This window comes from Gymnoscopelus microlampas, assembly GCF_963454915.1.
Source record: "Gymnoscopelus microlampas genome assembly, chromosome: 14".
Classification (NCBI taxonomy): domain Eukaryota; kingdom Metazoa; phylum Chordata; class Actinopteri; order Myctophiformes; family Myctophidae; genus Gymnoscopelus; species Gymnoscopelus microlampas.
The window spans coordinates 45345733-45359756 of NC_139951.1; the positions used below are offsets into that span (position 1 = coordinate 45345733).

Below are 14024 nucleotides of genomic sequence, written 5' to 3' on the forward strand. Positions count from 1 at the left end.
GGTTTCATTGCACGCATACTGGTTCTTATCAGTGTGACGTCGTCTGTTAAGGGGTCTGTTAAGATTGGCTTTTTAGGGACTTTTGATTTAAAAGTACTCAAAAAATGTTTTTTGTAAAGTAAAGTAAAAGTACCTCAAACTTGTACTGAAGTTCCAGTTAGTAAATGTACTTAGTTACTTGTCTTTGCCCCACTGTGTGCCTTTCTCTGTGTGTGTGTGTGTGTGTGTGTATCTCATCTCATCTCACCTCGCCTCCCACCCATTCTCCTTCCTCTGTTCCCTGAACACAGCATCCTCTCTCTCTCTCTCTCTCTCTCTCTCTCTCTCTCTCTCTCTCTCTCTCTCTCTCTCTCTCTCTCTCTCCACGTTGAGTGAGACAGGTTGCTGTCACGCCACCAAGGCCTTGATTTATGGCTTCAAGTGTGTGTGTGTGTGTGTGTGTGTGTGTGTGTGTGTGTGTGTGTGTGTGTGCGTGCGTGCGTGCGTGCGTGAGAGCGTGTCTGTGTGTGTGTGTGTGTGGAGGGGGGGGAGGGGGGCTTCTCCTCTCCCTCCCCTGTGTCTTTCTTGCTCTGTTGTTCCGTCTCTCTTTCTCTCTGCCTGTGTCCTGACTCAAACACATGAACTCTCTCTCTCTCTCTCTCTCTCTCACTCACCTATATATTCTCTCTATACAGTCCTGCATCTGTGTTGGGTGCATTCAAGAAGATGAAAAAGCGCTCTCTCTCTCTCTCTGTCTCATGTGGCAAAACTGCCTCTATGTGGGATTGTGTGCACACTCACACACGCACACACACACACACACACACACGCGCACGCGCGCGCGCACGCGCACACACACACGTGCGCACACACACGCACACACACATGCACTCTCGTTCTCTCCTTCACTCACTCTTTTACTTGTAAAGGAGTATTTCTATATTGCGGCGTTGCCAAGTTTAGTTTCACCGCTGCGTAATACCCCCCCCGAAAAGGGTTGGGAACCGGATCCAACATCACATTTTGGAACCATTTCCGGAAGCGTTTTTTATCACACTGTCAGAGCTGGTATATGTGAATCAGACTGTTAAGAAGGAATCATTACGGAGCCGGAAATATTAAAAATCCTAAAGGACCCCCAAACCTACACCCAAAACCCTACACCCAAAACCCTGCACCCAAAACCCTACACCCAAAACCCTACACCCAAAACACTACACCCAAAACCCCCAACCCTACACCCAAAACCCTACACCCAAAACCCTACACCCAAAACACTACACCCAAAACCCTACACCCAAAACCCTACACCCAAAACACTACACCCAAAACACTACACCCAAAACCCCCAACCCTACACCCAAAACCCTACACCCAAAAGCTCCAGGCTGATAACAAAGACGCATGGTGTTGAAGTTGATGTTGAAGTGTATGTGCGTGGCAGATGTTTCCACATTTTCACGGCTTTGTAAGCCGACTTGTACCTTACCTGTGATCTCACCTCCCTGTGTGTGTGTGTGTGTGTGTGTGTGTGTGTGTGTGTGTGTGTGTGTGTGTGTGTGTGTGTGTGTGTCCTCCCCCTCAGGCATCGCTCCTAACATCACGGCGGGGCCCTCAGACAGCACGGTGATTGACGGCATGTCAGTCATCCTGCACTGTGAGACCTCCGGAGCTCCAAGACCTGCTATCACCTGGCAGAAAGGTACTGCACACACACACACACACACACGCACGCGCTGCGACACGTTGTGAGCTTGTAGATCTGCTATTTTACGGTGTGTGCCATCGCCCCCACAACTAAGTATTAAAATGGGGAAAATCTACAACCCGACCCCCCTAAACCTAACCTCTAAATGTCTAATCCTGACCCTAACCCCAACCTGAATCTTTTTCTAATTGTAAACGTATCTCTACGTTCTCTCTCATTTTCTCTCTCGTATCTCTCTCATTTTTCTTGCGAGGACCAGGAAAATGGTCCTCACAACGTCTATTCCTCAAATTCTACCATACGTTTGGTCCTCACAAGTATATTAATACAAACACACACATGCACACACACGTGCGCACACACACGCATGCACACATAGAATCCCTGCATGGATGCTACTGCTACACACTACTCTCTCTCCCTCATCTGGAGGAGATTTGTGAACTTCTTCCCCCTAACTTCATCACAATGCCTTGTTGTTTTCTTCCATCATGCTTACCACTTATACAGGGCTCCAGATGAACGCATTCACTGCCAGAGTTTTTCAGAACAGCCTGCATGTAGCCAGTGTCATGCAGCGTTTTTGAACATTTTTACTAACCTTTCAAGAGCCATAGAGTATGGCTCTGCTTGTTTCTATGCTTCTCTGAGTGTCTCTGCTTCTATCGGAGAAAAAAAAGCATGTCACCGAGACCCTCCGTTCTTTAGTTATTGGCCGTTGAATATAGCTTGTTCTCGCCAAAAACGCAGGGACGGGGGTCCCTGGAACAACACATTTGGGGATGGGGGTCCACGGCCAAATAGATATCGTTTTGGGGGTCCTTGACGTGGAAAAGTTGAGAGCACCACTGATATAGCAACATACTTAGGATTTAGAAAACATTTTTAGATTATGTATATTTGGCCCTCGGACCCCCATCTCAAAATATTTTGTTTCAGGGACCACCCCAGTAGCAAAGATTTGAGTTACAAATGTTCACTTAACCCATTGAGACCTGAAGCCGATTCTACAAATGTCTTCTAATTCCCAACAGTATTCTGAAAAAAAATGTTTTTTTATCAGTGGTGCTCAAACTTTTTCATGTCAAGGACCCCCAAAATGATATGTATTTGGTCACGGACCCCCATCTTGTTCCAGGGACCCCCAGAAGCAAAGATTTGGGTTAAAATGGTTGCTTTGAAACAATATATATTCAAAGATTTGCACACATTTTCACGATTTTTCAAAAATAGCAGATCTACAAGCTCATAGTGCGGCACTCGGTGCCGCGCTATGAGCTTGTATATCTGCTATTTTTGAATAGCCCAAAGTGTAAAATAATGCTTTTTAGCTCAAATCTAAAAATGACACAGATGCTTCTCCAGCAGCAAAAGAAATCTAAATGAAAACACATCTCTCCACCATGTGTCTCTCTCACCAGGTGAGAGGGTGCTGGCCAGTGGCTCGGTGCAGCTGCCTCGCTTCACCCTGCTGGAGTCGGGCAGCCTGCTCATCTCTCCCTCACACATCTCTGACGCCGGGACATACACCTGCATGGCCAGCAACTCCAGAGGCATCGACGAGGCCTCCGCTGACCTCATCGTCTGGGGTGAGTGAGTGTGGGACGTGTGTGTGTGTGTGTGTGTGTGTGTGTGTGTGTGTGTGTGTGTGTGTGTGTGTGTGTTTAGAGTTGGCTGTAAGGGAGTATTTAGTGATCCTTGGGAGAGGGTAAAATTACATAGCTGCCATAGCTGAATGGGTAGAGAGCCCACCTGTGAAGCAGATGGTCCCAGGTTCGAGTCCTGGCCCCACCAAGGTGTTGAGGTGTCCCTGATTAACATACTCAACCCCTAACTGTCCAAATTATCACTTTAGAAATGTGCAGATAGCCTGTATACACTTACACTGTATGTTGGTTTGCTTACTGTTGAGTGAGAAAACAATGTTGCACATTAAAGGGATAGTTCACCCCCAAAATTACTTTTTTCTCGCCATCGAGACTTGAATTGATGGATATTTTTTTGTTTTCCTAATTTGATGACCGGCAGTGGTTCCGCAGATCTACAAGCGCGAGCGTCGGCTATATTTTCAAATAGCCGACGTATATAGGTTTGAAGTGCTCATGTGGCCTATATAGTCGCATCTTTTGGGCTTGTTTTCATTGACCTGGTTGCTTGTTTCTCTCGCAAAATCTGGCAACGCTGACTGTGGACTGAGTTGAACTTCGGGTTGGAGTGAGGATAATAGAGGAGCGAGGGAACCTCAGGCAGTAGACTTGGGATCCATCCAGAAGAGCGTAGAACCGGCAACCTTTCCGATTCCCAGGCGGCCTGCTCTCTTTCTCCTCTCTCTCTCTACCCACTCAGCTATGTCGGCCGCCCTCAAACTTGAAAGGCCTATTGCAAATCCTGCGTTCATTTGACTCGGAGAATGCACAAATGTAACCCCTTCCCCCCCAACTCTGGCCTAGTGGAAGGCAGAGATATCTAGTTAAATACCGCTAGATTACTTGCATTACAAAATGAAGGGAAAGTTGGACATTTATGATAAAATAATGGACTCCTTATATATCCTCAGATGTGAGGACAAGACCCTAGAAAGTGTTGTAGAAAGTGCAACTTTTTCCGTAAAACCTATCGAAGTGTTATTATCTGCGTATATTATTATTATTTTTTATATTATTATCATTATTATTATTGTAATATTTTTTGTCTTGTCTTTTGTCTTGACACAAAAGGTAAAATTAAATATTAAATAATGTTTTTTTTTTTTTTTTTTACGTTTGAGGATTTTTACTGAGTACTACGGTATACCAAATTAATTAATAATAACAGTCTTTATTGTCCCCACAGGGATATTCATCATCCCAGTCATTTCCGTCAGAAAAAAAAAACAACACGCAACAATATACTGTAGCACAAAACAACGTGGCACACAACAAGCATAACAGCAAGACATTAAGTCAGTATACAGTACATTTACACAGAACCATATGAGCGAGGCAGTTTGTCTACTGCAGCAATGGCCGAAGGGACAAAACTCCTACGAAAACAAACTTTTTGACCATTTTGCCACTTTTAGCCTTTTTGCCAATTAATTCATAACGCTCATAGGAACTCTAAACCCAACATGTTGCTAATGTCAAAGAGGTTCACCGACCGCACTGAGAATACTGTACTTTTATAAGCGTGGTTGGTTTATAGCAACAGTTTGGAAAGCTCACCTCTTTCATGTTGCTGTAGCGTGGGCTTGTGTAATATCTTCTAGGTGCTGTTGACTTTCTGACCCAAGCAGGCAGGAGAAGTATATACATTTTTAAAAGAGTTAGAATAGAAGTAACCTCACGTCACCAGGCTTCCCACCACCACGGAGGAAAGCCCGGTATTCATTCTAAAACTGATGATGTGTGATCCGGTTTAGAAAACCCCAAAATGGTATTGATCCCAGGCTAGAATAGAAGAAATGTTATTTCAGCTGAAATGATGTGTTTCTCTTTATGTTGTCCAGCTCGCACACGCATCACCACGCCCCCTCAGGACCAGAGCGTCATCAAGGGAACCAAGGCTGTCCTGACCTGCGGGGTCACCCATGACCCCAGCGTCACTGTCAGGTAGAAGCACTCGTACACACACACACACACACATACAGATACGCACGCACGCACGCGCGCACGCACGCACACACACACACACACACACACACACACACACACACACACACACACACACACACACACACACACACACACACACACACACACACACACACACACACACACACACACGCACACAGTGGTGGAAAAGGTACTCCATTTTTTTTTTACTTAAGTAAAAGTATCAATACTGTATTGTAGAAACACTCTGTTACAAGTAAAAGTCCGGTAATTCAAATTGACTTGAGTAAAAGTACAAAAGTATTGGTAAATAAAATAGCTACTCACTATGCAGAATGTCCTGTTTCAAATGTATAAAATGTATGAAAATCCTTTGAAAATAGCAGATCTACAAGCTCGCTTTGCAACGCGTCGCAAAGCGACGCGTTGTGAGCTTGTAGATCTGCTATTTTCTAATAGCCAAACTTTAAGTAGGGCTGAAGTGTTTAATGTATGTTTTGTAATAATAATCAAAATCTACAAAGTTACTACGGTAGTAACTAAGTAAGTAAAAGTACTGAAAATTGCAAATACTCCAGTAAAGTAAAAATGTAAATTGTCATTGACTAAACTGCAGTTTGAAAAATAGTACAGAGGTACAGTTATACAAAAATGCTAAAGCAGACATGCAAAAGTGTCACTTTTTAGCTACAGTCACCTTTTTGAACCCAAATAGGGCAATTGTGTGACACCTGACCCGAAAGAAAACAACATGTTGTCACCTTTTTCACCTCGGGGCTGTTTGCATGCCTGTAAAGAGAAGGGCTTGTTTCCATTGTGGTCCTATGTGCGGTATTCAATTGTATTCAAGACATACAATACTATACAAGATCCTACTATAGGATGTGATATAGGATCTTCCTGTGTCTGAAATAAAGATTGAATTGAATATATACAGTATAAGATCTACAACAAGCGAGGAGGTAGTGAGCTTGTAGATTATAAACTTTCCTCTGAGGTAAAGGTTAGCACTGCCAACACATCCAGCCTTGCTCAGCACGTTACTGATACCGAGGAGAGATGCAGCGTGCAGCTGTCCTCATATGCCTGCTATCAGAGAGAAACCTCCTATCTCCATATTCTAGCCTTTTTGTGTTTTTTCGTTAACCTCATTTTTTGAGCTAAAAAGCATTATTTTACACTTTGGCTATTCAAAAATAGCAGATCTACAAGCTCATAGCGCGGCACCGAGTGCCGCGCTACGAGCTTGTAGTTCTGCTATTTTTGAAAAAACGTGAATATTTGTGAAAATCTTTGAATATATGTTTTTTAAAGGGAACATTTTTTTAACTCAAATCTTTGCTTCTGGGGGGTCCCTGGAACAAAATATTTTGAGATGGGGGTCCGCGGCCAAATACATATTGTTTTGGGGGTCCTTGACATGAAAAGGTTTGAGAACCGCTGATATAGAAACATACGTTTTTTTCAGAATACTGTTGGGACTTAGAAGACATTTGTAGAATCGGCTTCAGGTATTAATGGGTTAATTAATGCCCCTACTTGATCATACTACAGTGTCACACAAAAGCATCAAAAGTAGCAGATTTACAAGCTCAAAACCCCCGCACGACTCGAGCTTGTAGATCTGCTGCTTTTGATGCTTTTTGAACAGTGGTGGAAAAAGCACCTTAAGTAAATGTATCATTACTGCCATATAGAAATACTCTGTTTCAAGTAAAATTCCGGTAATAAAGATTTTACTTGAGTAAAAGTACAAAGGTATTGGCATTAAAATATACTTTAAACTTATGAACTAATTTTGCAGAATGTCCCATTTCACAAGTTTCCAAATGTATAAATATGCTTTGAAAATAGCAGATCTACAAGCTCACAACGCGTCGCTTCGTGGCTATTTTCAAATAGCCTATAGGGCTGAAGTCGTTATTGCATGTTTTGTAATAATCAAAATCTATAAAGTAACTAGTAACTAAAGTTTTCAAATAATTGTAGTCGAGTAAAAAGTACAATATTTTCCTCTGAGATATAGTGGAGTAGAAGTAAAAGTATTGACAATTGGAAATACACCAGTAAAGTAAAAAAATACCTAAAAAAAGTACAGTCGTTGAGTAAATGCGCTTAGTTACTTTACACCACTGCTTTTGAATCCTGAAGATGATCAGTTGGACATGTGAGGTTTCCACCAGACAAACCATATCAGAGGCAGACGTGTGATGTGTGAATTTATTGCAGCGAGGGAAGATTCATATCGACCCAAACGTCCCTTTGTCTGCCACGGGTGAATGAAGTTTCAGCTGTAAAAAAAAGGATCTCTCCGATTTGAGACAAATGGCTCATGAAAAATGTACTTTACCTAAAATAACTAACTTTATAAAACATATAGAGAGAGAGAGAGAGAGAATATATTCTGTCTGACATGATTTTTTGGGATTAAAAGTTACATTCCTTTTAGCTTACGTACTTCTTACTCGTACTTAGCCACTTAAAGCCTGTATATTTAGGCCGGGGTGCCCCAGGGCTCTATACAAAGTATGCTAGTATTTCCCTCTACACTAAATTATTTCCCCCGAAAAACACTCACAACGCGTTGCGTTGCAGCGTGTTTTTATGAGCTTGTAGATCTCATATTTTCGCCATTAAGGCTAAACGGACATTAAGACATTAATGCTAAAAGGATAACATAAAAAAAGTCCTGGGGACTTGTTTCCAATGTGGTCCTATGTATTCAATTCATCAACATAGCATAAACGATTAACAAATACAAAACACTCACACCTTCAGTGGAATATGCATTTTCCTCCCCTTGTGGTCTCCTCCTGATAGATGTTTTTTCAGGCCAATTTGGAATGAAACCAGTGATTCACATCTTTTAATGGATGGTGTCGGGGCATTCCAGTCCAGATGAGAGGCCGGTTGGTGGGTGTGAGGGATGCGTTTGAGGCTGGCAGGTTGTGTGATGCACGTGAACGCACATAGCTAGGTGTCTGAAACGCAGCCGTCAGCAGTTTGTTCTCATCTGGCTGCCAATGCAGAGCCTGTTCGGATGATGATGGCTGACATGAAAAGACAGAGATGCAAATTCCAACACAGCTTCACAAGTTCTTGCTTGTGTGTGAAGTAGAGTTTGGCTGTTTACAGCAAGTTAATTTAAAGTTTGTATACTATAGTTCACAAGAAAATGTTATGCATGTGCATTCTTGGCGCAGCCGGTGTGCAGGACAAAATATACCGCAAGTTACAACGAATACCACCGAAGTGGAACAAAAACGCGTAAGCGAGAATTTGTATCTGAGCCAGTCTTGCGTTCTTTATTTTGGAGCGCCGCTTTTTCCACTTCGTGGTGTTTGATGTAAGTTATAAGTTATATGTATAGCTGAGTGAGTACCCACTGCCTAAGGCATCCAGAGGAATAAGCGCACCTGCTTTTCTTTCTGAACTGCAAGTTCAAAATCAGAAGGGAGAAAAAAAAAACTGTAAAGAACCAATATTTCTACTGTGCACAAACAGAAACAAACAACGTTTGATGTATTACCTCGTGTTTACTTTGCTTACTGTAAATCTCTCTGGAGTAAGAGCAGTAAGAGAGAGTCTGCTAAATGCCTAACTTGTAAATTGTGTGTGTGTGTGTGTGTGTGTGTGTGTGTGTGTGTGTGTGTGTGTGTGTGTGTTCCCAACCCACGCAGGCACATATGGGAGAAGGAGGGCTCGGTCATCAACGCCCAGTCCATCCCGCGCATGCGTCTGGACGCTGACGGCACCCTGCACATCTCCCAGACCTGGTCCGGGGACATAGGAACCTACACCTGCCGCGTCACCTCCGTAGGGGGGAACGACTCCCGCAGCGCACACCTGCGCGTCAGGTAAATATGTCCCCCTGGTGCTACAGTTGCTGCTACTTGTTCTCTCTCTCTCTCTCTCTAGTGCTCAAAGTCTTTCTCTCCTTCTCGTTCGCACACATTTATATATTGTTGCTGTCGGGCAGAAACCTATTTTTTTTTGCTTTTTACCCATTTTTCTCCCCAATTTAGTATTTTTGTGTTTTTCTTTTTCATGACTTAACACCCTATTTGATCATACAATAGCGTCACACCAAAGCATAGGGCACACTAGCCCCATTACGAACCTCTCCCTCCGCTATACAGCTCGAGAGGAGGTTCCACAAAGCTGGCTACCGGAATTGGTAAACACCGGCAAAGGGTCCGTGGATTACCTTTTTCGCCACATCGTATCCAAAAGCAAAAGGTAGTCCCCTAATTCTACACATATTTGAGGATTTTCCGGAACCCTAACTTTTTAGAACGGGGCGAAACAACCGTTTAAATCGCTTATTAGCCTTAGTCAGCCTGTGGCCATGTTTTTCCATTGTAGCCGAACCGGGAGCAGTACTGGCACCTGACGTAGGGGGTTCTTCCGGTTCTTGCCGGTGCTCTACCGATTCCGGTAGCCAGCTTTGTGGAACCTCATCTCGGAGCTGTATAGCAGAGGGAGAGGTTCGTAATGGGGCTAAGAGGGCGCACAGTGTAACCATGTGTGTAGGTAAACTATTAGTTTAATCCTACTCCTCTGTGCCCCCCTTTCCAAAAATACTGCTTCCAGTATACACTATGTGAGGGGTATGCGAGGGGTTCAGTGTTTTGCTCAAACACACTTAACTTGCTCGCCCCAGCTCGCTCCGACAGTGCCTCTCGTGGCTCAAGTCCACATCAGACGGCACGCCTCCATCGGGGCTGTCCTAAAACAAGCGCTCCCGCGCCCGCTCCCAGGGAAACGATATTGGCCTACAGTACCTCCTAAAAGCCACAGCATGTCAGTATGGGCGAAAACAGACTCAAGAGCTTGTAGATCGGCTAGTTTTGCTTCTTTTGCGTGACAGCAGAATAACATAGGGCATTAATTCATGAAAAAAAACATCAAAAGATGGAATATGGAGATACAGCGACGATACACACACACACATGCTGTGTGACTAACACACACACCTCACCCCCCACCCGTACCGTAACATCACCTCTCACACCTGCCTCTCCCGTCCGCTTCCAGCTGTGTTTTTCATCCACACCTATCTCTCTCGCATGAAAAGGTGCATGGCTCCCCGCTGTGCTGACCCCCCCATCACTCTGCTGTCACACCTATTCACGCGTGTGTGTGTGTGTGTGTGTGTGTGTGTGTGTGTGTGTGTGTGTGTGTGTGTGTGTGTGTGTGTGTGTGTGTGTGTGTGTGTGTGTGTGTGTGTGTGTGTGTGTGTGTGTGTGTGTGTGTGTGTGTGTGTGTGTGTGTGTGTGTGTGTGTGTGTGTGTGTGTGTGTGTGTGTGTGTGCGCGCGCGTGCGTGTGTGTGGAGAGTCCAGAAGATAGCAAAAAATAGCCAATTTACAAGCTCATAATGCACTGGAATAGGCTCTATGCACAGCAGCCATATTGGGAATGAATTGGGCCCCTTCCTTACTTCCTTCACAGGTGTTACCAATAATACTAATTAAGGCTCTGTTCCATTTAGTGTGGCATAGTGGTTTTCTTATTTTCAAGGACCCCCATAACTCTGAGAGTTGGAACCAAATGGACCCTTACGGGTCCATTTGGTTCCATTTCTACACTCTCAGAGTTATAGACCCACCATAAGGGGCCATTTGGGAACCAAAATGGAGTGTTTCTAGTGAGCCAACGTGCACAATATCAGCACCCTGACCAGAATGGAACAGAGCCTTCATTTGTATCGTTGGTAACACCTGTGAAGGAAGTAAGAAGAGGCCCAATTTCTTTCCAATATGGCTGTTGTGCATAGAGCCTATTGACAATGGTAGATTATCCCAGCCAAGTGGAAAGGAAACGCACTCAGTTTGAAATGACGTGGTTAATATATAACTGCTTATATTATAAGTGGAGTGGAATAATGTTAAAGGCAATGGCTTATATCTCAGCACGTGAAGTAACCCGGCCTGCTGTCTGTGTGTCTGTCCATTTTTCTGTGTGTGTGCCTGTCTGTCTGACAGCGTGCTCTATTGGTCGGGGTTTACTGTCTATCTGTTCATCTCTGTACAGTTCATCTATCGATCTGTCTGTCTGTCTACCTGCTTATCTGAATTTATGGCCCAATGAATTAATGGCACGCACGCACGCACGCACGCACGCACGCACGCGCACACACACACACACGTTTGTATTACTAGACTTGAGAGGACATCAACATTTTAGGATGCCGATTTTATGAATACAATTGTGGGCCATTTTTAATACAAAATAAATCAATATAAAACAGTATAAACTAAGCATAAATCACCTCTAAATATCTAATCCTAACCGTAGCCCCAACCTGAACCTTTTCATAACTGTAAACCTACCTCTAAACAACCATTTTGATGGTTTCTCGAGTTCTACTATACTTGTGGGGACATTTGGCTCTCAAGTATATCACACACGCACACACTTACGCACACACACGCACGCACACACACACACACACGCACACGCACACACACGCGCGCACACACACACACACACACACACACACACACACACACACACACACACACACACACACACAGACACAGACACAGACACAGACACAGACACACACACACACACACACATCAGCAGCTGTCAATCCATTTCCCCGTTGGTTGATACCTGTCTCTATTTCCTGTACTTCCTGTCTGTCCATCTTGACAAGACGGCTGTCTTCCTGTCTTGTCTCTCGGCTGTCACCCCCCCCCCCCTTTCCCCCTTCCCTCCACTCTCCCTTGTTTCAGGGAAATGGTTCCACTTGGCCTCACAGTGAGGTGACATGAGCATAAAATGCTGAGTCATGTCTTCTGCGGCCCTCGCTGCTGTGGATGCTTTGCTTTGGGGGACACAGGGTTCCATTTGTTTAAAAAAACTGAATTATCTTTCAGCTTTATATTCTGTTGTACAACACATAGAGAAAAAAGCAATTTCTAGTAGTTCTTTAAATAAAAAAAATATAATTTGAATTGTGAAAACTTTATTTCGAAACTGTGCCCAAAATAGGGACACCTTGGGTTAATGCGGTTAACATACTTGGTATACAATGTTAAATTTTGATATTATCAAACATAAATATCAAACATATCATACAGTCTACATTTCCCCGTGGAAAATGCATGTATTGCATTCTGACCAGAAGCAAGGACTAAACATTCTCTCCCCACCGGATATGAGAATGAATGACCAAGTGGGGGAGGGGAGGGGGGGGATGTATCAAATGCAGAGGCATGGAGTTTAGCTGTTTATCTGACTATGACCTCTTCTCCACCCATCTCCATTGCAGACACCTAACCCCACGCCCCAGAGAACCCCATGTTTATGTGACTCTGACTCCCTCTCCATTGCAGACAGCTGCCCCACACCCCAGAGAACCCCATGTTTAAGTGACTCTGACTCCCTCTCCATTGCAGACAGCTGCCCCACGCCCCAGAGAACCCCATGTTTAAGTGACTCTGACTCCCTCTCCATTGCAGACAGCTGCCCCACGCCCCAGAGAACCCCATGTTTATGTGACTCTGACTCCCTCTCCATAGCAGACACCTAACCCCACGCCTCAGAGAACCCCATGTTTAAGTGACTCTGACTCCCTCTCCATTGCAGACACCTAACCCCACGCCTCAGAGAACCCCATGTTTAAGTGACTCTGACTCCCTCTCCATTGCAGACACCTAACCCCACGCCTCAGAGAACCCCATGTTTAAGTGACTCTGACTCCCTCTCCATTGCAGACACCTAACCCCACGCCCCAGAGAACCCCATGTTTAAGTGACTCTGACTCCCTCTCCAATGCAGACACCTAACCCCACGCCCCAGAGAACCCCATGTTTACCTGACTCTGACTCCCTCTCATTGCAGACAGCTGCCCCACGCCCCAGAGAACCCCATGTTTATGTGACTCTGACTCCCTCTCCATTGCAGACAGCTGCCCCACGCCCCAGAGAACCCCATGTTTAAGTGACTCTGACTCCCTCTCATTGCAGACACCTAACCCCACGCCCCAGAGAACCCCATGTTTAAGTGACTCTGACTCCCTCTCATTGCAGACAGCTGCCCCACGCCCCAGAGAACACCATGTTTAAGTGACTCTGACTCCCTCTCATTGCAGACAGCTGCCTCACGCCCCAGAGAACCCCATGGCGGTGCTGAGTGTGTCCGAGAAGAGAGCCATCAACCTGACCTGGGCCAAGCCGTTCGACGGCAACAGCCCCCTGATCCGCTACATCCTGGAGGTCTCTGAGAACAGTAAGTCACCCCCACCTCATTAGAATCATATGTGGAGTTACATCATGGCAAGGGAACTACAGTACACTATACCCATACTACCTCAGTGTCATTGCTCCTTAATGCTGCGTTCACACTGGCAGATAGAAATATACAGTCTACCATTCATTTTCAATGAAAGACGGTGACATGAAGATACAAAGATACATCCAACTTTTGTAGCTGCTGCAAAAGCTACACCAGCTACAAAGCTACAACAAAGTTGAACTGGTTTCAACTTCAGCCACAAAGATACAAAGCTACAAATGTGCTGTCCTTGAGGGGGTTCCAAAGTGTACCCTTACAGTATGTAAACGCCCAGGATTCGAACCACCCGGGTCTCCCGCGTGGAAACAGCTAGCCTAAAGGGGAATTCTCCCTTGTCCATAGGGAGATATTAATACGCTTTTGGTCATCAGGTAGAATCTCTGAGCCACTACTGCTGCACTTACACGTATGTAACTCTGAGAGGGTACAAATGGAACCA

General features: G+C 44.7%; 1 protein-coding gene across 1 annotated transcript in view; it reads left to right on the forward strand.

The window, feature by feature from the left end:
• The window catches only part of LOC311060681 (protein sidekick-2-like), a 216801-nt gene that overhangs the window by 61989 nt on the left and 140788 nt on the right, over positions 1-14024 (forward strand). Inside the window, exons 8-12 of the mRNA XM_084078960.1 lie at positions 1565-1681; positions 3109-3276; positions 5175-5277; positions 8961-9137; positions 13383-13519. Coding sequence (XP_083935086.1) covers positions 1565-1681; positions 3109-3276; positions 5175-5277; positions 8961-9137; positions 13383-13519 — 702 coding nt within the window. The remainder of the gene's footprint in view (positions 1-1564; positions 1682-3108; positions 3277-5174; positions 5278-8960; positions 9138-13382; positions 13520-14024) is intronic.